This window comes from Netta rufina (assembly GCF_964035555.1).
Source record: "Netta rufina genome assembly, chromosome: 8".
NCBI lineage: Eukaryota > Metazoa > Chordata > Aves > Anseriformes > Anatidae > Netta > Netta rufina.
This window is the reverse complement of record NC_140131.1, coordinates 31,559,700-31,587,307: the sequence shown is the minus strand read 5'-3', so window position 1 is coordinate 31,587,307 and position 27,608 is coordinate 31,559,700. Positions and strand designations below refer to the sequence as shown.

Sequence of the window (27,608 nt, the reverse complement as noted above, 5' to 3'; positions counted from 1 at the left end):
ACAAATGACAATGAGCAGTGAAAGTACTACAACACCCAACAACAAATCTTTAAAACTGAGAAAGGAGATTTCAAAGCATCATACACCTGGCAACACAGCAAATGTTTTTTTTTCTATATAATGAAACTCCATCTTTAAGCTTACCTGTATCTTCAAGTTGCAGGTGAAATCTGTTAGCAACAGGGGCTTTTGTGTAGGAAGTAACCGGGCTATATTTATGTTTGTAAGCCCACTTGATCAAACTCTCATGAGAAGAAGGAATATCAGGTATTACTGATTTACTCATAATCATGGATCGCTCTGTTTCCTTTCCAAAACCAATACTGTTTGATGTCTGCAAACAAAGAAAAACATGGCTCATGATCTACCATTTAAGGATACTTGACATGAAATATCAACACCGATTTCACATTTTGGTGAGAAATGTTACTTTATCAATTAACAGAGCAGTTTGCAAATGGAGATCACCTGGGAAATAAAATAAATTGCCGTCTTAAACACAGAACTGCTGTACACCTGGAGAAAAGCTCTGCCTTCCTCCCAGCCTCTGACTGGTTCAGGCTGTTCCAGGGTAAAGTCAATCAAGTTGGTCAGACGTAGTTAATCCCTAAACAAGAGGGGTGTATTTATAGCCATTTGTTTAATACTGAATTTTCTTCAAAACTGAGAAATGCTGAACAGTGAGGTGAGAATACGCACTTTTATGACAGATCAAACTAATTAAAAGACAACATATACTTTCTGTACCCCCCAAAAAAACTTAAAGTTTTTTTAAACTGTGACAAACTGTGTAAAGTTTTTTTTAAAGTGTGACAAAATTTCAAATTTTCTTGTCCAAATAGGCAAGTCAAGAGGATACAACAAGCATCTCTAGCTTTCAGAGGGGCAGACAGAAAATATTCACTGATATTATGTTTTAACTTGTTTTAAATGCTTAAATGTAAATATGTATTCCCACAACGCTAAGCCCTTATATATTTATTGTTATGGTATTACTGTTATCACTATAACAATCACATTAAGAACTACAGAGCAAGCTAAACACTCATAGCAGTAAAGGGCATAATGACCCACTTATCAATGATTCCTGCAATGTGACTGAACTGAACTTTCTATATGCAGATTACATCATTTAATGCTGTACAGCACACACTTTTGTTTCCATTCCTGACTACATTCTCCATCATACAGGCTGCATTTTATTTATTTTAAATCCCCATTAGTTTCCTTCAACAAAACAGTGTTATTTTTCTCTTGCTCAAGAACGTAAAAAAATTTAAAAAATTATTGCACTGATTTCTTGCTTCTGCCCAGCCTATTTTTAGATCATATGGCTGTACTGCACAGGGTCACGGAGGTGTTATATTCCTCTACTTGACTTCAGAAACAGAGCCTTTGAACAAAGCAGTGATTAGAGCTCATGAGTTCTGATAGAATAATATAATTTACCTTGATCTCTCTCCCTCATTTCTTTGTAATGCAATTTTGCATTCTTTAAGCACTCAAATCTTCACAACTGAAGTTAAAGGGAGTTTTAGGTGCCAAGTATCTGGTTTGATGATACTGTTAGCAGTACAGTTATCAATGACCAGCAAAGGTCACTGAAGAACAGAAATATAAAGGAAGCAATGGGTATCCTAATTTTAGTGCTTTATTACTGTTTTGGATCCAATAGTATTTTATTCTTCAACAGATACAAATCTGGATACAATTTATTACACGCAGCTTTGACTGGCTGGAATTATTATGCTATCCCAATTTCGCTGGATCTCCCTCTCTGCTTTCCTTTCCTTTTTGTCAGGATTAGACAGCTGAATAAATATTATTCCAGAACTTTATTGTCTTAGCTGGCATCTGACCATTTTCAGGGCTTGTTTATACCTCTCCATGCCACAGTGAGCCTGTAAATGTTCAGTCCTGCATCGCCTTGATGAAACAAAGCCAAGCACAAGGACTTGCAGGAATAGGCACACCTTCCTTCACTTGCTTGTTCTGTCAACACCCTCACACGTAGAACTAGCAATCAACAGAGCCACCCAACAAACTATTCAGAATAAAGAGAGATGATTTCAGAAATTGGTAGGCACTTCTCCTCATTTCAAGATCACTTCCTTCAAGCTTATGAAATCTTCAGAGATTTCTTCTGTGCATTTTACCTCTTTCACTCTTTGTCCCTCAGCACACTCGTTTCTTTGAAATAAATGGAAGCTAATGCAATTTATCAAATCTTTCTGATGTCACTTCTTTTTGCACTATACTGTCTATAGTTTTGTAAAAAGACACCCACACTGAAGGAAGCAATGTGAAGTGCAGATAATCCAACAAGCACAGAAACTGAAATTGACGTAAGGACATACAACTGCAAACACAGCCTGTGAGAACAGCACTACACATACTTTGTGTAATTCTTTTACCTAAACTACTCACTTTTTACTCAATTTTGTGTCCATCAATGATCAAGAAGCATACCAAGCTGGGAGATGAGCTACATGACTCAAAAAGTTTTTTTGTTTCGTTTTGTTTCTTTGTTTTTTCCACTTCTTGTCTATGAACCTGGACCTTAACTCAGTGCTGGGTTTGAGGCAGCGCAGCATTAACCTTTCACTCAATCTGACAATCCCCTCAAGACAACCCTGACTTGTGTTGAGGGCAAGAAGTTAGGAAAATTGAAGTGCATGGAACCAACTCAACTAATAAAAAAGAACATTGTGAAGCATTACCTAATTGTTTAGTAATGTTTTTACGCATTGTCTAAATTTGGGCTTGGAAAGACCTTCAACTTAATAGAGATATGAACAAATCCTAAATCCTGGATGTATATACTTTTTTAATGACAAGTGGGTGTTTAGTTCCCTTCCCTACTCCCCTATAAATAAAGTAAAACAAACATACATTCAGAAAATGGGACATCTATATGAATGAAGCAGTAAACACCCACAAATCCTAACATAAATATACAGCCTAACAGACCGACATTTCCATATATAGTATTATTTTCTTTTGCTGATCTAAATAAAATGTTGACTTTTTCCACCCATTACAGAAATAATTTTTACTTATACTGGCAATAATTACTAAATAACATTTTAAAATCCCCTAGAAATCCTCACTTGAAAAATTCATCATCTACAAAGAGGTAGCTTCGTAGATATGCAATGCGTTACTATGGGTATCTGCAAGCATGACGTGAACTAATGCACCATTGTCTGTCCTGTTAAAGCAGGCCCACACAGCATTGGCTAAGAGGTCTAAATATACATGGGTGATTCTTGTGCAATAATCCAGAATGAAACTTTAAAGTCCAATGTTTTTCGGGCTGGTTAGTTAGGACCAGAATGTCCTTTCATGTCCATAAGATAAAGATGCACCAGGGATCAGAAGGGAATTTCATCATCAATTCTTGAAAATATTTTCAGACAATTTTCTAAGCAACACCATTGCTTGTTTCCTTTTAAATTCCTCACTCTCAAAATCAAGTGTCAAATTCTAAGAGAACAGAGTGGTATGCAAAAGATTTAGATCAAGCAGCCTTTGGATCCTATCAGTACTGCAGTATTGCCCTGCATGCATTGAATGTATAAAGCTGCTAAGCAAAGTGAAATTCTTATAAATATAGATAGCCAGAGTTTGAAAGTATACCTTAGTTATTAAAAAAAATGTTAATCAGTAGGCCACTGGCTGGTCCTGAGCCAGCATTAAGATCAACTTTACAATGCACTCAATTGATCATTTAAGAGAGAAATAAGCCATGCATTTATAGGCCATGAGATCATTCTAATTTTTATTCTTTTCTTTCTTTTTTTTTTTCTTTCAAAAAAGGGAAAATGCATTTTCTTAGTAGAAACAGCATTGAGCCACAGAGTCTGTGCCAAAAATCATTCTGAATCTGAGCTTCCAATTATGTGTAAGAACGGTTTCAAAGGCTTAGCTTTATCAACCTTGGTTTTATTTTTTTTTTAAACTATTATTTGTGGTCTGAGCAGAGGTGAGGTCAATTTGACCAAACACTTGCTGGGGACAGAAATATTGGTAGGGGAGAAGGCTGGAGACCACTAGAATCACAAGGAAGGAGCAAAGCAGTTCCCACTTCTAAAGCAACATGGGTATATGACTTGTATCTAGAATTATCCATTCTCAATTCACAGGCATCTTTCCAACTTCTGAAATAAACCTGTAGATCCTCTCACCAAAGTAACAGCAAGAAGGGAGATGAAGATCCAGCTTAATGTTTTAACTTCAACAGAAGTTAAGAAGACATAGAACCTAAATCCTTGCACTAACCACCCGAATTCTGTGATGTGTTGGTCAGTACGTAAAGGAGAAAAAAGTACATATAGTTTCTGAATTTACTCCTTGAAATGTAGTAATAATCCAAAAAAAAAAAGGCAACTAAGAATACATTCAAAAATCAATATAGAACAGTACTACATCATGTTCAAATAGATTCTATGCTGCTGCAGCATGGTATATCTCAAAAAATAAAAGGTGCCTTAACTTACAATCACTTCCAGCTTTCCCTGGACATCATGTGACTTGATAACCCAATTGACAGATTTTTTACACTTGAGGATAAGTACGATGTCTCTGACAAGCCTGGCGCCTGGTTGAGATGGTTTAATGTCAACGATTATATCCACCTGGAAAGCACTGTGTGTGGAAAATAGAGAGAAAGTAAGACCAGAATGCCAGACATTTTCAGCTATCAACCTTCTTCCAATCCATCATGTTTCCACTGTCTGGCCAGCTGATTAAAATGCTGAAGATTATCCCAGACAACACAACATGTGCAAAACAGATTGTTATTCCACATACTCTTAAATGATTTTATGTAACAATAGACACAACTTCTCTTCAACTACTCTTTAGACAAATAATATTTTTTGTTTCTTTGTTTATGAGAAGTGTGCTACTCATTTCAGTTATTATTTGGAGCAGGGTAGTTTTATGAGTAGCAGTTTTGTTTTATACAGTAAATACTGTTTTCTTAATTCACTGCAATGGTGCCTCGAGTTTCTTCTGGGTATAACCATATTAAAACTCAAAACAATACCTTAAGTAAGTAAAAATACAAATTAAGCAAGTTAATAGCAAAAAATGAACAAATACTATATTAGACAACGTCTCTGCCTTCACAGTTAAATTGTGGAAATTACTTTGCATAGGATCTTGTGTGTGTTGAGGAATTAAGCCATCATATTTAGTTTCCAATACTTCTGGATATATACTCATTTCAAAACGAAAAGAAAACAGATGTACAGCCTACTGATTGCTGGAAAATAGATGAACACTATCCAGATTTTCAAGCCTTCAGTAAAAATAAGGAGAGCAATAATATCTCATCATGCAAAATATTAATTCAAAATAAAAACCTTTACTTCCAAATCATCTTATAGGGACACGTCATAAGAATGTGCTCATCACCAAATATCATGTTTCAACTAATCTTCTGCATTAAGACTTAGTATCTTGGGACCTTTTGTTTTATCGCCTGTAGTTTTACACATACTCAGCTCAGCTTCTGTATGTTTCTATGTGAATAAACTTCGTTAAGATAGTTGTGGCAAATATTTATAACCAAGAATGAAGCAAGAAGAAACTTAACACCCTTAATGTCTTTTTTAAATTTTAATATTGTAACATTTAAACACTTTGCAGCATTATCACCTGAAAAACAAATTCCTGTCATGCATTCTCAGCCAAAGTCAAAAGCCAAGAGGGATGGAGACATGGCTGTCATCATTGCACAATGCTACAAGGGACTTACTGTGAGAGTGATGTTGAGCCAACCATCAGCTCTATTGAAGATGGGGCTGCTGCCCACTGCCATATACAGGCAAATGCTTTGGACTAAGCTACTTGCCTTCCAACACACCTCAGCACATTCTTACTCTCCCAAAGTTGGTACACAAGAGAGGATTTTCAGGCTCTGGGTTTAGCATCTTGCAATGAGATCCTTCTTGCAAAGAACCCTCCTCCCACCCCTGACTCCCTGTGTGATTTCCTGATTAGGAATGGGATGTGCTCGAACGTAATGCATGAGGAGCAGAAGTGGACAATGTTGGAAAGCCAGTGCCTGCAGTAAGCAGACAGGATTTTAATTGTATCTCATCTCTGATGAAATTGTATTTTTCTTCTTATAAGAAACAAAACCATACAAGTTTCATGGCAAATTTATGTTCTAGCAACTCAGCACTTATGAAAAGCTTTTTCAGGTGTGATCATCTGAAAGCAAACTCTAGATCGTGTGCTCCCACTAAGACCTAGGAGACACAGGCAAAGGCTAAATATTTTAAGTCATAACTCTGAAGTTTACAGTATCTTTGACAATTCAGATAACCCTAATAATACATACAGAGTTAAATAATTTCCCCTAACCACTACACTACTCTATGGTGCTCAAGACCAGGTTGGATGAGGCACTGGGCAACCTGATCTAGCAGGTGGGATCCCCACCCATGGCAGGGGCATTAGGAACTATATGGTCCTTAAGGTCCATTCTATCTCAAGCCATTTTATGATATAATTCTGTGCCTATACATGTATTCATATACTCAACCCTTTTTCTTACAGATTTTCATACAGATTATCAAGATATTCCTTAAACTCAACTTGAAATGTTACAGAAAATCCTGGTATGATTCTGCAAACTAACTGTGGATCATTTACCACAGATCACTTGTGACCTCTGGATCTCTGTTTGGTAACCAATGCCCTTGGCTTTGCTACCAGTCATCATTACCTGTGACAGGACAAGATTACTTTTAACCCTTTTCTTACTTCCTCATACGGTGGGCTCATCTTAATCCCTGTCTGTAAGATTCTGTCCTTATTCATATTCCCTTATACACCTTAGCCTTGGAAAACTTCAGTTGACTGAGCAAAATTTCAGTCTGCGGGAAGGCAGGATATAGTCCATGAAAACTGTGCTCTACAGTATTGTCCAGAAAAATCCTGGAATCATGAAGCAGAATCCAAAATTTTTACATGCTGAAGAACTAGTTTCTACTTAAGGTAAAGTACTAAAGTCCAAGCTCTTCTTGTAATGATGAAATGACTACTTCCATTTGATTTCCAACAGACAGATGAAATCCTTAGCTTTTAGACAGATTTGGTCAATTTAGAGGATACTTTACCTGTATGGATTGGAATTTGGAGTAATTAGCTCAATGATATGAACTTCCCTTTCTTGGACTAAATTAGACATAAGGCACCCCTCTGCTGTTTTTGGTTGTAGGTATCCCGCAAGGTAATTTAAAGAGAGAAAATTCTTTTCTATGTTGCACGAGGGAGGAAACACTTGATCTGGAGAAAAAGAAAAAAAAGAAAGAAAAGCTTCATACATAAATATCAGTTTACATTCATGTATGCATAGCATCTACTTCAGTGCAGCACTGTATTTTATGGCGTAGATCTCTAGGCCAAAAGGTATATTTATTACCTATCATAAGTACTTAAGAGAAATCAACATAATGTTGAAAGGGAGATCACCATTGCAAAAACATAGCACATCTTTGATGTAATTTCTGTTAAATTTTTAAATCTGTAGTTTAGAAGTACTCTGTCGTCCCTCCGAGAAATCTGAAAACAATACTAAAGTATGTAAGCATTTTTCAAAATAAAAAAATACTTAATTTGTTCCTTGCATATTTATTTTCAAAATATATATTTTTTATCTCATAGAAAACATCTATGTTCAACTCCTCCCTTTAGAAAATTGTTTTTTTTATTATTATTATAAACTTGCTGTTTTTAAAAATCACAGAAAATATTTTCTATTTCCTTGCTCGGTATATTTTCCTACATTTTGTGCAGTCAAGAGTTGGTGTAGAAATACTACAGTTCTTTAGTACAAGGAAAACTTAATGTAGCAAGATAATGATGGCAAATTATTGATATAAAGGAAGTCTAATCATTATACCCATAATTAAGGTGGGGAAGTTCTGTGGTATATAATTTTTTGTGGTTTTAACTATCTAGCTGATCACAAGCATTAATTACTATACAAAACAAAACAAAAAATAGTCATTTGGTACGATGGTCTCAAGCACAGCCTATATTACTGTGCCTCAAGAAGCTGTATATCCATTTAAATATAACAATACTTTGTATTTCTGAAATAGCTTTACATATGAATTATCACAATACACAGAAAGACAACATATTGTGCTCAAGAAAAAGTCTTTTGAGAACAGAATTTCAAACAGTTGTGTCTTTGACCTTTGCTTGATAAAGGTGGCCTTCCTATTAAGAACAGTAGCAAGGTAGAAAAAAATTACAACAAACATTGTTGTAATTTGTAATTTTACATTGTGTATGTAAAGCTGTGGATGAACTCCTAGAAACTGAGTTGAGACCACTGCTTGCGTTTGCTCCACAAATTAGAGCTGAAACATCATTCCTGAAGTGCAATTGCATGTGGTACACAACTTTTCAGGGAGACCTGGGACTTCTGTGACCCCAGCTACAATGGAAACAACTAGGAGAGTTTCTTCTCATCTTACACAGTGTAGTCTTTGAATATTAACCTTGCTGTCTTTTGTACAGAACTTATGAAAGATGTATGGGACAGTAACGATTCCTACTCCACAAGGAAAGCACTCCTCTAACATCTGGTGTGTGCCCTGTCAGATTAGCCTCGAATGCAGCTGCAGTTCTGCCAACTCCTCCCACAACAGCAGAGAATGGAAAGTAATCCCAAATGATCTATACTGAACTTGAATTTATATCTATCTACAGAGTTATACATACATAGATAAGATGTATTTGCTTCTCAGTTGCCATGCTACAACACAGGCCAAGCCATAAAATACTAGCCTCTAAGTAGTTTGGGGATAATTACCACAGGTGCTATCATTAGCCATTGCAAAGAGCTTGACTTCAGCTCCTGGCACTTCCATGCAGCTCTCAAGGAACCCCTGCTCTCACTGCCACCAGCACTGAGACACCCCAGCCTGGGCCCCTGCTCGATAGCACGCTTTTCTTCTGCAGCTCATTTTAACTGTCACTGGCGACTTGACATACACACTTATGTCCTCCTGGCACACTTTCCACTAAATGTATTTATTCTTGTGTCAGCTAGTTACCAAGATCTGGGTTGTAACAGAAAAGAAAAGGAGATCCGTTTCTATTTTCTTTGGTCACTACATTTTTTTCTTCTTTTCTTCACTTCATATTTGTTTACTTACTTTAAAAGGGTACTAGAAGTGTCTGCAATCCATTAATAAACTTATTAAAACAGTAAAACAGCCAATTTGTGGGCCCTACACCTCTCTAATCTCAAAAGACTACCAATAAATTCTCCTGGAGTAACGTCAGGCAAGGCCCTGGCAAGCATGCACATAAGCCAAGGATCCCCACTGGCCAGAAGGCAGGCGCTGCAGTTGTGCACAGCTGCCAGCCCCTGCCTTTCCCTCCAGCACTCACAAGCTGCTCCAATTAAGACTGTATTGAACACTGGGAGCTGTAGCTTCTGTGGGCAGCACCTCCATTTTAAAGAGGAGGACAGACACTGTCTGCTGTCTTCTGTACAAATCACGTATCACCCACGGGCTCTTGGCTAAACTGGGTAAAACTTGAGTATCCCAGCTTAAAAGATTTTTGTGCAAATGAGAGCTGCTAATCAGGTGTCACTCTCCAAGACAGGTGCCCTTGGCAACAGCAGCTTAATTCAGCAATAAAAATCTCATCCAAGCAGAGCTTGCCTTTCAGAAGTGTAAGCTGGGGATGAACAAGATGTCTGGGATTTTCCACTGCCACTCAAATGGCAGGGCTTTTTCACAGGCATTTTGCAGTTTACTGGCCCTTCATGCTACGGAGATCATCATCTCAACTTTAAAATGGCACTGTGTTAAAAAAGGGAAGGTGTCTGCAGTCTTTGTAGGGAGGTTGGAAGCTCCTACCAGTCAGTACTCACCCTAGAGCAGTGAGCTGGAGCAAGGAAGGACAGGACAAACCACCAAAGCACAGCACAAAGCATTCACCTACAAGTATTAAACCCAGCAAGTTTGTGTGCAGGACATGTGCACTAGTGTGCACAGGGTGCAAATTCAGAGTCAGGACTGAAGCTTTAGCTTCTGCCAGGACAGGAGCACAGCAATACAGTTTGTAAACAGATTGCACATGAAGTATTTTTCAGCTTGGTATTGTTATGGTTGACTTTTTTCTTATTTAGAAATGTGTTGAAAATAATCTCCTTCCTAGCTAGCACAGCTGCCCTGGACTTAGATTGGTGATACTGGATGCATCAGGTAACGTTTAGCTAACTGATAAGTCTTCCTGACCTGTATAATCACATCTTATTGAGGCATGAGGAATGAACTGACTTTTCTACTGAAAAATGTGTACTAATATGACTTCCACTATGAGCAGTCCAGCTTTCTAGAATATAATAGCAATTACCATGGTTATCACTTAGCCACCTCCTTTACTACACAGATCAAAGCAAGAATAAGAACCTCACTTCATATGCCTACTGGCTCAAACCCCTCTTTCCAGCGTGTTGGTTTTCATTGTGCTCACCATCCCTGCAGTGTTTGACCAGCCGCGCTCATGCTCTTGATGGACACTATCAACAAGATTCAGATGCCTCTGGCTCTGACTCAGTTTTGATGGACTTCCATCACATACTCAGTTCCCTTTCAGTTATAGCTTCAAAACTGACTTCAGGGACTCAGAGCATCAGAAGCAGTTTTATTCTATGAAATATCATTCTTCTTCAGATTTTTCTTTGTTCTCTGTCTTGCATTTTCTTTTTGCTTTACTCAGCTAACGCCTCAGCTTATAAAATCTTAGATCTTCCAGTTTCAGATTTTTCTAACTTGAGTAAAGATGAAATGTAGATAATTAAATGAATACTGCCATTAAAATCGGTATCAGTCATATGTATCAGCAGGGAATGACTTCATTCAACCTCCTGTAAATTACAAGTACCACTAGCTGTGATTCACAGACTAGCAGCTGAGGGTACCTGACTGAAGCACTTGAATGGTGTGATTTTTGTAGAAAAGGCTTTAAGTGTCCATCAGCATACGCTGTGTTAGTAATTCTATTGTTTATTCTGCAGAGAAGCAGAACAGGTCCACGTCCCATGTGTTTTTCATAGAACTTCTTGCACGACTGCTGCAGTTCAAGAATTGACCCTCTCCCCACCCCTGAACACATGCGTAATTCCTCCACATGCACACACACATTAATTCTTCTGCCAAGAATTTAAATCAAAATCAAATATGGTTACAGTTTGAGCTAGTTTGTAGGAGTCTTCTCAGAAACTGTCTATTTTGGTTGCTTACAAAGTTCCATTTTGTGTAACTACTCCTAATTAAATTGTGTGTTAATACATTCTAAAGATAATGCAAAACTCACAGATATTCAGCTACTTTGACTGGAGATGTGCAAATCAACAAACTATTTAATCTATTTTTTGACATATCTAATTAAATGTTCATCCCTGTAACACAGAGACCACTACTCCCATATAAACGTTCCAAGAGCACTTTAATAAGCTAATAAATGTATTTCTGAATGATCTTCTGGCATTAAAATACAAGATTGGTGCCAAGTAGAATAAAAACCACACAGGGGAATCCTGTACAAATTTGGCAGGTTTTTGGACAAAACCAACACAGCCATGTTCTGATTTTGGGGTCAAGACTCATGCTTCAGAAAATCAAATGATTACATGCAGGTAGTTAAAAATAAAGTTCTCTCCACATAAGGTCTTTTGCTTGGTTGGTTGCTTGCTTTGTTGTTTTTGGTTTTGTTTGTTTGTTTTGGTAGCCAATTAGTTCAGCTATGCAGGAGTCTCTCTAAAAAATTGCTGAAGAGCTACTAAATTAGACTAGGCCACTGGTGCTAGTAAGTGCTGAGCTCCCCAGTATTTGTTGGGTGTTGCCAAAAAGTTCTACTCATTTTTACTATTTCAAAATAGCTGGACCCCTAGTTGCTAAACAGTTCAGAACAGTTCTACTTCACTTCTACCAGTCTTTACTCCTGAAGATGACATCTTCAGAGGTCTAAAAAGATCACTGAAACAGGCCATTAAGTAACAATCACTAAAATCTTAAAATGTGCCATACCTGCAATAAAGCAAAGTTCAACCCTCATCATCCTGTGCTATAAGGAAAGTCTGCTCTCCCTGATATATTCCTTTTGCTAACTATGTATTTTCCAGAAAACAAACTTGAATAGAGATATGTATAAAACTCCTGAACTGACACTCTTGCTCTGAGACCATAGCAAAGAGAAGAGCCATGTGTTAGTTATTCATGGCTTAAGAACAGCTCGGGTGCAAGTCCCCTGCAGACAATACATTATGTGACCAGCAGCCAGATGAGGGCAAGCATGAGCCAGAAGGTAATGCACAGACCCAAATTTTATATTGCTCAGCTACACAGCTACAGCCAAAGCCCTACCCTAATATGGGCCTGTGAATCCCTAAGGAGCTGGAGTCCTCTCCCATCTGATGAATTTGGCATGCAGCTCACAGGGACAAGAAACCTTGCTCCTTGGGGTGAGAATACACAGGGACATCAGACTGAGGCAACTTACCTTCATGAGGAAGACAGAAATTCTTTGCTCAAAATACTCTGGATCCTTATGCAAGGGTATACGGAAAAAAAATTAGCTCAGGTCTTTCTAGAAATAGCCCCCTACCTCAAGTTCTCCACTTCAGTTCTTTACATGAAGGCACATAAACAATCACCATGAGTAGTTTATTCCTTTTAAAAGGTGAAGATTTGATTCCTGTAAGATTCTAGCTAATGATTTTGCATCTGTATTTATGAACGTACAATTATGACACCAGAATCCATTAAAAGAATCCATTAAAATCCATCTACATCCAAGGTCTGGTCTTTAGGCTTGCTGATAGTTCTCTGCCTCTCCCTTTCATAACATATCTTTTGGGAAGTGAGAGGTATGCTTAATGATCAGAATATTCAAAAAAAGTTAAGTAGTACTACAATGAGACTTATTCTCAACATTTAAAAGTATCAATTGATGCTGTTGTTCGTTTGTGCTGTTTTGTTGTTGTTTTTGTTTTGTTTTTACCTTCTCCTACTTTAATATAGATGTTTCTTGATATTTTGAGTTCGGTGAAAGATGTAACTGCTCCATATTCCTTCTGGGCCCACTGTAGCAGATATTCATTTTTCTCAGGAAAAAGCTTTTCTTCTGTTTCTGCTGACAAAGAGAAATTTCCCTTCTCAAACTGAACAACAGAACCTAAAGACACCTGATGGGAATAAAAACATATTTTTAATATGGTATATTTATCTGCACAGACAGGTAGCCTGTTAAAGTATTGTAATCTGGCACACCCACATGTATTTACTGCAATTACAGCTTGCTTCCAACAACGCCTAAACTTCATGTGTTTCAACATCCGCATAATTATTCTTTTTCAGATTTTTTTTTTCTTAAGTGGCTGTTTTAAACAACAGTATTCCCAACCTATCGGCCTGCCTGGGTTGCACACAGCAGCTGAATAAACGGGGGCTCTGAACTACTCAGATGTTGTGCTACTGACAAAAGTGGTGCAACAATGCTGCAAGAGGGAGGGCTGGAAGACAACAGGGAAAACAGGAGGGAGTAAGATCAACATGGTCCAAGAAACCGAAGGGAGAGATGTGAAGCTCAACAAACCTAGGAACTACTGAAGTAAGTTACTCCCATATCAGAAAGAATGAGTTCAAGCTCAGTAAAAAGACCAATGGAGAGAGAGAAAGAAAGGAGAAAGGCCATGAAAAGGAAATATTTACTGTTTTACTTACAGTAAGAGAAAAATACATGTTGAGCTAGCACAAAGCAAATGACTTGCATCTTTAGAAAAATCATTATAAATAGATTATATTAACTTAGGTCTTGACCAGAAGTACCAAAATATTGCTTTTAATATATTAGATCTTGCACCAGAGTACAAGTGAAAAAGAAACCTGGAGCAAGAGAATATACTCAGTGTAATACATGCTGCTGCAATATCAGGTGTTTTTACTGGATCCCAGACTATCTTTCTACTAAACCAGATTTCTTTGGTGGAAAAGCATATTTTTTCCTTTAACTTAAAATCCAAAACTACAAATGGTAATGATTGACAGAGTGAAAAATACATCATAACAATTTCCAGCCCATTCTGAGAACTATTTACAAGCTATAACAGCATAATGGTAATAAGTATCTCTCTAACCTTGTAAAAAAAAACACAATATATCAACAACATTTATTCAAACAGATTATCTGGAGTCAGGTTCCAATTAGATAAAATTAACTAACATCAATCAAGCATTATCTTCCCCGGAGCTATTGTTTACTTCACAGCACCATTTCATGATGTCCTCTATCAGTTTGTTTAGTACATACATATATGTGTCAAAGTAGACATATAAATTATGCCCTTTGGCACATGGAATTTCAGAAGTTCTTCTCCATGCCTCCAGCTATTATGTTAGCATTTATTATGCACCTATCACATACTCTCTCCTCTAAGAGAAGACCCGTGTAATTCACAGAGTTCAATTTGATCAAGCCTGTCATAAAAAAACAAAGAAACAAAGAAAGAAAGAAAGAAAGAAAGAAACAAACAAACAAACAGAACAGCTCAGGAATCATTTATGCTTTTGCCAGAATAGTTTTCAAAGTTTAAACTAACATCTTGTCCAATTCTGAATGATCTTCCTTAATTGTTTTTCATATGACTACCAGAAAATATTTTTTAAATTAAAAAAAAAAAAAAAGTCTTTATTCAGTGTAACACAGAATATACCACATTACTATACTTCCCAAATAAGAAATAAAACTCTGCTATAAAAGAAAATCTAGATTTTTTTAGGAAACTTTCCTACAATATCAGGAAAATATAGAAACACATTTATCTTTAAAAAGCAGTATTTAGCAAATAGTGTTCACTTTGTAATTCCACTACTTAGAAGCAGATACACCATCAATTGATTTTGTGGGGCATCTCTACAATGCTCCTAACATCAGATTTTATAGTGTGCACAGCCTTATAGGATGAAGAATACTCTAACAGCACAAGACAGGTCATGCAGAGAGTGCTTACACAGCACCTCTTAGCTATGCCATCTTTTATATCCAAGACAAATGGAACATCTTTGTAGACCCCTAGCCTATCAGGAAAAAAAATACTGTGCATAAAGATTGGAAGGATTAAAGGGGCTTAATCAGTTATTATTTTGCAGGGATACTGAATAAATGCTGGCAATCCACTCTCCGGAACCAAAACTCCTTAACTACTTCAAAATAGTACAGTGCATCTAAGAACTAAAGCAATTGCTTATCATTTACACTATTTCATAATGTCTCTAGTATTTTTTATAATCAGTATCAGAGAAAAGAATTATCAGCATAACCTTTTAAGACACTTGAGAAAAACTGAGAGAAAATATTAATACTTCTAAATGTTGATTAAAGAATTGAATTTGCTTGCATAACACATTTTCACTGCAATTTCTATTTGGTACTTAAATGCCTATTAACAACAGGTTTATTCCTCAGAAAACACTTGGTTTTCCATTTATTACTAATTAAAACTTGAAATCATTTTGCATCCTTCTGTTGCTTGACAAATGTCTTCCTGTAGGACAGGTCCTATCATGTACCTCGAAGTTTCTGAGTCTTACCAGAGAGGAATCGACAGACAGAAAGAAGAATCACCAAAAAGTCTGGCACAAACACCCTCAACTAATGATCATACAGTAAAACCTTTAAGTAAACACAAACCTTATCATCATTCATTTTTTAATCACATACTTAAGTCTATTAAAAATGGTGGTTCCACTACCATGTTTTTAAAAGGAGTGCAGAGTACTGCTGTTCCTGCCAATGTTAGGATTTTTACTACATGGACCCAAGGCAAGGTTAAGTGAGCCAAGCACGTTATTTTTTCTGGAAAGACTTCAACAGACTCTTCCAAAAAAGGCAACTGTCACTGTTTCAACACCTGCCTCAAACATTAACTACTTACTCTTCAGAACAAACCAAAAGCTGCTCTCTTTGAAGTACTTAGGACATGTCAATCTGAGGATTCAAACCAAAGAATGTTTTATATATTTAGGAATATGTCAACAAATTTTATATGAACACTCACTACACAGCCTACCGGGTAATTAAGAAACTGCTGCCACAGGCACTCTGTCTCCTTACTTCATCTTCTTCAGTGGTTACTTTCAGAGGTTGCAGTGTGGAAAATGTGCCCCAGCTCTATTTCTTCCTGTTGTTGTGAGGACATTAAAGATGACTGCACCAGAAACATCCCCTGCTGCTGAGGTCATCTACGTGCCTTGCCACATTTCTGAAGCCAAATGAGGAACTTCCAGGCTTGACGGGGAAAATCAGTTTGCAGGCCCAAAAGATACCAACCACAGGTAGCAACCACAGTGAGGAATGCAGTTCAAAAGGCCCTGCAGCCAGGGGGACCAAGGGTCAAATGCAGTATCATGCAAATCTGTAACCAAAATCTGAGAGTTCCACCAACAAAACATGGTTAGGAACATACTGTGATTACATACTCTACTACCCACTGCTGACCAGTGGAGGAAACAGGGTTCCAATTTTCTTTGCACAGTACAGAAACAAGGAAACTTATATCCCCATCCTGAGGGAAAACAAACAAAAAACCTTTATACATCTCTTAAGAAAACTTTCTGGTCTCAGAAAAACTGCTCTTGCAATTCTGCCATGGTACTTCAGAACATCAGCTACCTGACATAAGTGCTAAACTGTGCAAGTTTCTGTTCCTCAGAAGGATCATGTCTCAGAAGCAACCTTAAGTCACCTCAAATATATACACTGGTGAGCATGAGCACTGCACACACTCAAAATAGTGTCTTCTGTTTCTTATTTCACCTATTTCCTTCTCTCTTTTTAAAGCTTTACTGCTTTTTTTTTTTTTTTTCATTGAACCAGATCCATTGGGGATATTTATTTTGTTTGCTTTATGACATTTTAAGCATTTAATGTAGCTGTAATTCAGAACACCCAAGTAGGAAGCAAGCTCGTAACTTAGCCTTAAGAGACAGGTAGGCACCTTTGGGAGATGACTCAGAATACAAAGTTTAGTGTCTGCAGCATGAATCAATCCCTCCCCTCAAGCAACAGCCCCTCCAGCCCAAGTGACAAAGCCATCATAATGTAGAGAATGAGAGAAACAAATCAGAAGGAAAGCAGCACCCTTCATATTTTTATATAGTGTCAGACCTGTGACAGAACAAGTAGGAAAGGAGTAAATCTGCTCAGAATAGAATTTAAAAACTTGAACCAACTTTCAGAGCAGCCCACATAGAGTTGAGACTCAGTCAGTGGTTTTTGATAACATATTTTGATGGGCTTCAGTCCCCTTACAGAAAAAAAGTGAAGTCATGAACGGAGAAATACCAGGTACTCTTGAAACTCAAAAATACTTCCTTTATTGTTCAAAAATTCACATGCAGCATAATCACCAAGAGAACAATTCTCTTTGGTAACTGGCTAAGAGACACGCTGCTTTTAAAATAAGATGTGACAAACATGCTGCACGTTTGTGAATCATCTATCAGCTTTCATATTCCCTACCAGCCACAGAAGTAAGACGCTTTCAGGCAGTAGTGTATTTTTTCATTTTCAGTTTAGTGTTCATGTTTCATTTTCAGTTTAGTGTTCTCAAGACCACTTACAGTCATCACAAAATTCCGCTTTGATTTTGCAAATTTTTTAAAACATATGTGTGAAAGAATCAGCAGTATCTTATCTACGTATTTTAATTCTGCTTCCTAGGAGATGCTGACTTCACCAACTACCACAGATCTTGATAGGAATTGAGGCTGGTCAACTCTTTCTCGGGATGAACACAGAACCTTGTGGGATCACTCATGCACATTTATATGCATCTAGAAAGAAAATCCTGGGATTTTCCATGAAAGTTGAAACCATGTCAAAGCAGGTACAACTTTCAAAACCCCCATGGGAACAGTTACTAGAATGATAAAAAAGGAAAAAAAAAAATCACATGAAGGGGAAATCTATCTGCAAAATTTAGGGCTCAGTGGGAGTTTATTAATCATACACAGGTAATTGTTCACTCACCTGACATTAATCTAACATCATCTTAATAGATGCAATTCACTGAGTTGGTCTGAACAAAATAAGGTAGCAGAAGCTTTTTCAAGAGTTCTGTTTCAAGTTAGACTCAATTTAGTGGAAGGAGAGAAGGGGAGAATTAAAATGTATCTATGCAACTGCAGCTGAAGTTTCCAGTGGAATCAATGACTCAGTAACACAACCTGTTGTGATTTATCTCCTCCACGTCACTAACACCAGCAGTCTGCCAAAATCTGCTGCTTGCTTCTGTAAACTTTCACCAGCTAAAGCCCCCATTTACTGAAGCAAGTGAAGACAGGATGGTGCCATGACAGTACAGAAGAGACAAGACCAGCACAGATACCTGCTCCAGACACTTCAGCCTGGGTCTGGGAACACACTCCCGTCTCTAAATGCCAGAATATTATTTCTTTCCTTACTCTTGCAACTTGGTTGAACATAAAGTGATGAAGCCTAACTTTTGCAAGATGGCCTAAATCACCTGGGACAGCAGAGGATCTAACATGAGCTATGTGATATACTCAGCAAACCAAGCTCCTAAAAAACAGTCCAGGGCTCAAGCATCCTGTGAAAGGAGAAACTAAGGCACACAGACCCACCTTGCTTCTGAAACTTAACAGCAAATTGGAAATTTTGAAATACTGCTGCACAAAAAATAAAAGTGCTTTGCACTGAAAGCAGAAGACACTTCTGTATCATGAAAGTTTCCCGTTCTGGGACATGACACTACCACCTATAGACTTTTTTGCCTTTAACCATGTATTGCTTCACAAGCAAAAAATACCTTTTATTTTCTGTAACACCTTCACGAAGCAAGCTTTGAATAAAAAAATAAAAATAAAAATCTAAGTATTAAAAAAAATGCCTTACTAGGGTTATTGTGCTCTTAAATTTGTTTTTACTGAATGCAGCCAAAGCATCACTTTTGAACATGCATTTACCACCCTGTCATTTCCTGCTATCCCTGCTGACAAAATCCTTCCAATCAATTGCCAAGAACGGAAGAACCACTACATGTAGCCTGAGGTCCCCCTGATGTATCTGGGAGTTAACCAGTTATACAGACTAGAAAAGCAGCATTTTGTGAGGGGGTGAATCAGGCCACATGACAAAGTCTCTAGGGAAAGTTACTATTATGAAAAGCACAATAACATTTACTGTTAACTAAACACTGTTTTTAATTAGACAAATAATGTTGTTTTCCCATTCTTTCAAAAGGCAAGGAAACGGTGTGAGGAAGAGAAGGGGGAATATGAGCTCTGCCAAATGGAAAAGGGCAACTATGGGATTATTTCCAGCTTCCGAGTAGAAGAATGATGAAGATTTAAGCAAAAAAAAAAAAACAAACCCAAGATGCTACAGAAATGGAAATGTCCTTTTAAATTCCTCTTCACACTGTTACACAACACTGAAAATCTACAGCACTTTACTTTGTATAGTGAAAGGTCACTATTTATACCAAATTTATCACTAGTCATGCATTTCCTATCCTCCCTCACTCTTCTCCTAGCAGAGTGCTCTGTTCACATCTGGGTCTGTTTAACAAGTGATTGGAAATTTAGCCTCCTGATTTCCCGTTAAATTCTAGGCACAGGAAAACAAATAGCACTTGTTTTTCAGTGAGTTTTGTCAGTCATCCAAAATCTGGTGCAAGCCATAGAACAGCCTGTGGTTTGATGGCAAAGATCCAAAATATGTGAACCATATTTTCATGAAGTAAAAGGAATAAACCAGCTATTGGATGAAATAATAAGAGCATAGCTTTTTTCTTCTTAGAAATACACAAATGACTAATAATTAAGGTCTTAATTCTATCACTTACTTTTCCTTACAGCTTTTCTTCTTTCTTTTCAAATCTCAAGACAAGAGCCCAGGATCTGGTTTTGTATTTATTATCACTACTGTTGTTTCCCCACCATTTCACAAACTTAACACATACCCAGTCCTTTTAAAGGAGTTCCTCTGCATAAGGTTATTTGCTTGCTAAGTGTTTTTGCATCTGTAACTTACTCATTCAATTGCCTGAATAACCAACACAGAGAAAGAGCTGAAGCATCACATTTGTAACCAAACACTATAAACAATCACATATGTGTATATATATATATTTCTATTATATATATAATCTATTGTAAAAGTGATTTCTATTGGGAAATCAAAAAGGATTGGGTCCATTTTTTCATAATTTAATTCTCACTAGTTTCACTTACCCAGTAAAGATATTCCTAGGCTATAAAAGCAATCGAGGAAGTTACCAAATCTAAAGAAAGAAAACACTAGTGAGCAGCATCTGTAAAACCCTCTTTCTAGGCAGCTTCATAAACCTTTTGGTTTTCTGCCAAGACATGTTCTCAGTGAACTGCTTTTAGGGAAGGAAAGAAATAAGGACTTGAGGGGAAGAAAGGAAATTATTTTGTTATACAGAAATTTAAAAGTGTGGTGATGGCAGAGGTCTAGTAAGGTTTTTCTCCAAGACTGACCTGTAACAGGTAAAAGTACTTTCTGCAGGTGTTGCCTAGTTTATGTAAAATTGAGAGCTGTTATAATCTAACCAAGCTAATCCCCAGTGAGGATGTACTTTTCCATCCCACTGACCCTTTCTGATATAGTTTTGGCATTTACTTCCTGCAGAGAAGAATTATTTAGCAAAGGTTCTAAATATTCCCCTTGCTGCACTGAGTAGACTTTCCCATCTACGCACTGCTCTTCCTCGAGGGGGCTGGTGGTCCAGCCCAGAAAATCTTCTGTTGAAACAGAAAATGTCCAATCCCCAAACTGCTGAGTTTTTGTGACATGTAAACAATCATCCAATCAGAGTAATATGACTAAATACAACATTAATTGAAGTGATTATTTTCAATTACTCATGTCTGGCAGAGTTCAAGCACTAAGCCAGTACTTGGACCCAGTTTTAGGTGTTTTCAGATTGAAATACCATGATGTTTAGGTATGTTTATATTTTAACATGGTCAGAATAAACTCAGGACTTTCTGTACTAAAATCACAATAATTTTCCCAGCACCATTTTTCCTGCTGTTCTTTCCCGGTTAACCTCAGAGAACTCAGCTACAACAGTGGGCAAAGCTCAAGATGTGTTTTATGTGCTTTACAAAAACTGTGCTTTACAAAAACACTTGTGCACTAAAACAGTGCCATTAGAAGACACCTGACCTCCTTATCTTGCACAGCACTGAAATAGCATTATGTACACCAGGCAAATACAGCATTACAAGTTCTGTAAACCTTACTGTATCACTTTTGACTGAATGTTATAAAATATATGTAAATTTTACTTCTGTTTACTGCTACTCCCTTCTCTACATGAAGTAGTACCCTTTGCCTCTCAATATTGCAAATTAGTATGTCAGTAACTCAGCTGAATATAACTCAAGGCAGTTCAGAGTGCATTCAAGAAGCACATTTATGTTACTAACACAATAACTTATTTACTTTGCAGCAAAATAATCGTTATTTATATTTTGTATGTCAGTTTTTAACAAGATGCCAGCATTTTTTCTTAAGACCATTTACTAATGCTTTCTCTGCTTTATAGGTGGGAAAGAAGCACAATGACAACACAGTAAGGCAATGGACAAGTAAAGAACAACTCCCTTTAGCAACTCTGTGCTGTCCCAGAGAGTTTCCTCCAAAGTACCGTAACCATCACTCTCGGAGTATTTTCCTCATCACCAGTAAGTTTCAGAAGTTACCAATTAAACTTCTTCACTTACCTAATTAGGGATCAATCAATAAAAAGGCATAATTCATACTTTACATACAGTATAGTAATAAAATTGTGAATGACTGTATTGTATGAGAAGTCTGAAAAAGGAGGTGGAAAGTCAATGGTTATTCTGCCTAAGGCTTCCATAGAGACAGACACAATAGTTATGACACTCCTATGGTATGCGTGACACAGATTTCTGTTTTGAGCATACAATTCACAGACATCAAAAAAGTGTTGTTGTTTTTTTAATTTGAAATCCTTTATGATTCAAAATATTCCATTTTCTGGCTTGGCTATAAATTTAATGAGAATGAACAAGACAGAGCTGCAGAAGTACTCTTATTAGCCAAGTATTTTCAAACAAGGGCCAATGAAGTGCAGCAGTTCTGCACTCCGCGCCCCTTGCAGCTGTGCTTTACACTCTTAAGCTAATTCTCTGAAATTTGCTCAGGGCTCTGGCAAGCAGGTAGGGAATCTTTCCACTACTAGAGCTGAAGCAGTACATGTATGTCCATCTGCTCCACAACTAATCTGGAAATCAGAACCCTTGGTTCTGCAAAGGGGCAGGCAGCTTCTTCAGGCAAGAGGTAATCCTAGTGACTGCAACCTGGCATGGCCTGGCACAGACAAGCAGCTGTGCTGCAAAACTAGAGCTGATCTATTTCTCTTCCGAGTGTTGTACTTGTCCACAGGTGCTGTGGTTAGGACTTCCTCAGTATTTCCCATAGTTTTCTATGATGCATGATTCTGTGCTCTTTTTTCAGAAACTGGTTGGGAAAGCAGTGCATTTGGCTTTGTGAGCAGGGCAGAACCGTGAAAAGGCAATGGACAACCATGACAGGTCAAGTTGTTCGGCCTACTAACACAACTGTAACAACTACTGAGAACAAGATGTGGGAAGGCTTATGAGACCCTGAGAAGACATTTAAGCTCATTTATGTTTGCAGAAAAAAATACTGTCTTAGACAACACGTAAGATGAAAATGCCAGTGTGAGAGGGGCTCCAAGGCTTTCTTTTATTGTTGTTGTTTGTTTCTTTGTTTTTTTTCCTGGAACCTTGTTCTTCAAGCTCCTTACAGAAAAGAAAAGGAGAAACCAGAACTTGGTGGAAGGAAGACTATAAATTATTTACATGGCACTTGAGATCCCAGATTGTCAAGGAGAGCTCTTCAGATGTTTAAACATGATTAGGGACGGGTCAGCACTGAAAATTAGTTCAGTCCTTGCAACATAAAGGCCAGGTCTCCTGTCTGAACAGCTTACTGTGAACAGTGCCATCGCTGCGTGGTGAGAGGACAGTGTGAGGCACCATAACTTCCAGCCCTTACCATCACCAGTGGAGCTGAGGAGGCTAGAGTACAGAAGAGGAGGTGGCTCAGCCCCACCAGGGGGGAAACAAATCTGAAGCATCTATCAGGTCCTTCTGCCTCACCTGAGAAACCACCCACTCCTTCCTGCAGCATCAGTGGCCATGCTTGCTGTGGTGATGCTTGAGGTCAGATAACTTTTTTGGTGTGAATTACAACAGCTGATGCTCAGGACACATTTTCAAATCTTTGTTGTTTTCAAGGCTCTTTCAAGCCAGAAGAGCTTGAAACAGTTTTCTAAAGCAAACACTTAGCTAATCATACAGTTTTGGCAGCTAAGGCCTTACACACATTCCTATTGTTCCTATTCCTTAGTTCAGCCCACTGAAGCCCTGCTAAGCCAAGTTTCAAGCCAAGCCCTGCTAAGCCTGTTTCAAGCCAAGTAAGCCCAGTACAACCACAGTCTGAATGCTGGCATGATCACAGAATCACAGAACTGTAGGGGTTGGAAGGGACCTCGAAAGATCATCGGGTCCAACCCCCCTGCCAAAGCAGGTTCATCAGAGCAGGCTGCCCAGGTAGGCGTTCAGATGGGCCTTGAATGTCTCCAGAGAAGCAGACTCCACAGCCTCCCTGGGCAGCCTGTTCCAGCGCTCCGTCACCTTCACCATGAAGAAATTCTTTCTCATGTTGGTGCGGAACTGCCTGTGCTCAGTTTTGTGGCCGTTACCCCTTGTCCTGTCCCCGCAAACCACTGAAAAGAGGTTGGCCAAATCCCTCTGTCTCCCACACCTCAGTTATTTATATACATTGATGAGATCCCCTCTCAGTCTCCTTTTCTCCAGGCTGAACAGACCCAGGTCTCTCAGCCTTTCCTCATAGGGAAGATGCTCCAGGCCCCGTATCATCTTTGTGGCCCTCCGCTGGACTCTTTCCAGGAGATCCCTGTGAGCACACTGATGGCTCATGGTCAACCTGTCGTCCACCAGGACCCCCAGGTCCTTCTCCTCAGAGCTCCGCTCCAGCAGGTCGTCCCCCAGCCTGTACTGATACATGTGGTTGTTCCTTCCCAGGTGCAGGACTCTACACTTGCTCTTGTTAAACCTCACCTGGTTTCTTCCTGCCCATCTCTCCAGCCGGTCCAGGTCTCACTGAATGGCAGCACAGCCTTCTGGCATGTCAGCCACTCCTCCCAGCTTTGTGTCATCAGCATACTTGCTGAGGGCAGACACTATTCCCTCGTTAAGGTTGTCGATGAAGATGTTGAACAAGACCGGACCCAGCACCGACCCCTGGGGAACACCGCTAGTCACAGGTCTCCAGCTGGACTCTGCGCTGCCGATCACCACCCTCTGAGCTCGGCCAGTCAGCCAGTTCTCAACCCACCTTACTGTCTACTCCTCTATCCCACACTTTCTCGGCATTGCTATCAGGATGTCATGGGAGACAGTATCGAAAGCCTTGCTAAAGTCAAGGTAGATGACATCTACCACTGCTGTCCCCTCATCTACCCAGCTGGTGATGCCATCATAGGAGGCAACAAGGTTGGTCGAGCACATCTTCCCCTTGGTGAATCCATGCTGACTACTCCTCATAACCTTCTTCTCTTCCAATTGTTTGGAGATGGCATCCAGAACAAGCTGTTCCAACACCTTTCCAGGGATGGAGGTGAGACTGACTGGCCTGTAGTTTCCCGGATCCTCCTTCTTGCCCTTCTTGAAGACCGGAGTGACATTGGCTATCCTCCAATATTCAGGCACCTCTCCTGTTCTCCAGGACCTTTCAAAGATGATAGAGAGTGGTTCGGCAATCACCTCTGCCAACTCCCTCAGCACACGTGGATGCATCCCATCGGGACCCATGGATTTGTGCGCGTTGAGCCCACACAGACGCTCCTGAACCACTCCTTTGTCAACAAGGGGGGAAATCTCCACTTCCCAGACTCTCCTCCCTCTAGGGTCAAGGAGTCCCGGGGGGGAGTCCTTGAAGCAAAGACTGAAGCAAAGAAAGCATTCAGTATCTCCGCCTTCTCGGCATCTCCTGTTACCAGGACACCCCCTCGTTCAGCAAGGGACCCACATTATCCCTAGTCTTCCTTTTACTGCTTACATAGTTAAAAAAAAAAAAAACCTTCATATTATCCTTTATCTCTTTTGCAAGCCTCATCTCTACGTGGGCTTTAGCCTTCCTCATTGCGTCAAAACTGCTTAGCGGAAATGGATAACTCTCAACAGAAAGCCTCTTCACTTGCAAAGCCAAGGCAAGGCAAAGGGAAAAGGAAAATCTGAATTGGAGGAAAAGAGATAGCTGAAAACATATTAGCTGATATGAAATGGGAGTGATGATGTCAAAAGTAAACTGAAAATATGATAAAGTCTTAATTAACTGGTAAAATGTGCTGATTCTTTTGATCAGAAGAGGAGTGAGGACTCTTATCATCATCTTGTTTCTCAGTCATTTTCGGAGCAGACCTGAATTGTACTGGTTGCATTAAGGGCATATACCAGGAACGGTCCACAAGAAGTTAATAGTTAAGAGTCTCTAACAGATTGAGAAAATCTGAGATTGTGAACATCTCAGAATACAAGCCAACCCATGTTCTTTACACCAGTAAGTAACAAATTGCACTGGAAACAGGATGGAGTCCTTCACAGTTCAAAGTACCAAAAGTATTCCTACTCTTGTACTCTGATGACAGGAAAAAGAAATCTATCCCTGTGAGCAATAGGTCTCTTGGTGCACTTAATGGCGTCACCGTCATATCAGGTCAACAAAGAGAAGTGTCCCTTCCCAGTGCAGCAGTCCTGACCACCCTCCCCTCCTGCAGATGTGCAGTGACCCCATTAAGCTCCCTTTAGGTACTGCAGAAGCAGTCACAGCCTACCACAGTCAGCTGTGCTGGAAGAGCAAAGTTAAACCCTATAAGGATATAGCTAAAAATAATCAAGATTAGTTCTGCAATTAGAGTTGAATACAGTAAAAGCTGCAACTTTAATAAAGACGACTCATGATTAGACATGATGTAACGCATTAAAAATGTAATCCAAACAACTTGTCTGTTTCACTACAAATAGCAAACTTGAATGTCCTGGCAAACTGTATGGACATGATTTACATATACTAGGTAATATTTGGATCCTATATTATAAGCAGTGCTCCAGCCTTTCTGAGAAATAAAAATGACTTCATTCTGGGCTTAGCTTGGTCATTTCAACAGACCAAGCTTCATTAGGGACATAAACTGTAATTGTACACATTGAGCTCAATACATGCAAATTCTTTGGTCATAAACCCTACAACTGGCATTCACCTGTAATATTTCCCATTGTTTTGAGGCTTTTTGCATTATATTATCAAACTTCTAATCAGGACTAGCAACCTTTTATAACCTCACAACTTTGTGAACTCGAATTACTGCTGGTGTTAAAAAAATAAATAAAAAAGGTAATTTTGGTTTCTTTTCCTTGAGTTCACATAACACGTAATTAGGTACTTTTTCCCCAACTGCTTTGCCCTGCCACCTAACTATACCTCAGAACCCTACACTGAAACTTGACCTCGTGTTAACTTTTCTTTTTTAAATGTATGTTCAAAAACTTTCCAAATGAATGCCACAAACTCAATGTCTTGTGAGACAAATAGCTATGAAACAGAGCAGGCCAGAGGACTGTGTATACTTACAAAGAAAACTCTTCGGATTCCAGGTGCCAGTCTTTCTGTTTTTAGCTTCCAGTGCAGAGGCAAAGGAGAGTTGAGAAGAAACACCAGAGGCTTCTGGTGAATATGCACAGATGAAATTGGATTCAAGTGTAATGTGACCTACAGGGAAATACAGAAATACATGATTAAGTGGAATTTGAAACAATGAATCAGAGGTCATTGTTATATATATTATGGCTTCCAGTGCTAAGACCTCCTGACCCGAGATTATGGACTAAACTACTTCCCAAAAAATCAGTCAACAGAGCACAGATAAAGAATGAAACAGTTAACATTCATGCTCTATGCTTGCAAAGCACTGCTAAAGTGTTTAAGAAAACCTTGGCAAATGCTGATGAAAAATAGCTTATGCAAAAGGTCAAACCACTAAGCCAAGAGCTGGAGAACAGGGAGAAAAAAGAATTGCAAAGAAAACTCTGATTTCTGATGGTAGCCTACAAAGCTGGCTTAGAGCAGAAACCTCATCTGCTAATACTATTAGGACATAAATCTAACCTGCAAAATAAATAAAACTGAACAAACAAAACAGAAGAAACAAATCCAGAAAAACAAGGTAGAAGTACACTAGCTTATGGAAGCTACATATACAAATACACATTTCTGTATTCTAACAGAAATTTGAACATACTCAGGAAAGAAAACGCCCATCTTCAGTAATAGAAAAGTGTACGTGGAGAATATGGTCCCAGGAAAATGGGCATCACAAAAGTGAGAAAAGCTGAAGAACTGACTCTTTAAACACCAGTTTGTTTTTCTGGAAGCCT

The 27,608-nt window shown here is 38.6% G+C and overlaps 1 protein-coding gene across 2 annotated transcripts in view; it reads right to left on the bottom strand.

Annotated features, from left to right (window-relative positions):
- TGFBR3 (transforming growth factor beta receptor 3) overlaps window positions 1-27,608 on the bottom strand; it is a 127,834-nt gene that overhangs the window by 25,849 nt on the left and 74,377 nt on the right. For both annotated transcript variants that reach the window (XM_084291388.1, XM_084291387.1), the window contains 5 exons: window positions 26,806-26,943; window positions 13,048-13,231; window positions 7,134-7,302; window positions 4,500-4,647; window positions 145-334 (listed from right to left, as the gene is read on the bottom strand). In XM_084291388.1, coding sequence (XP_084147514.1) covers window positions 145-334; window positions 4,500-4,647; window positions 7,134-7,302; window positions 13,048-13,231; window positions 26,806-26,943 — 829 coding nt within the window. The remainder of the gene's footprint in view (window positions 1-144; window positions 335-4,499; window positions 4,648-7,133; window positions 7,303-13,047; window positions 13,232-26,805; window positions 26,944-27,608) is intronic.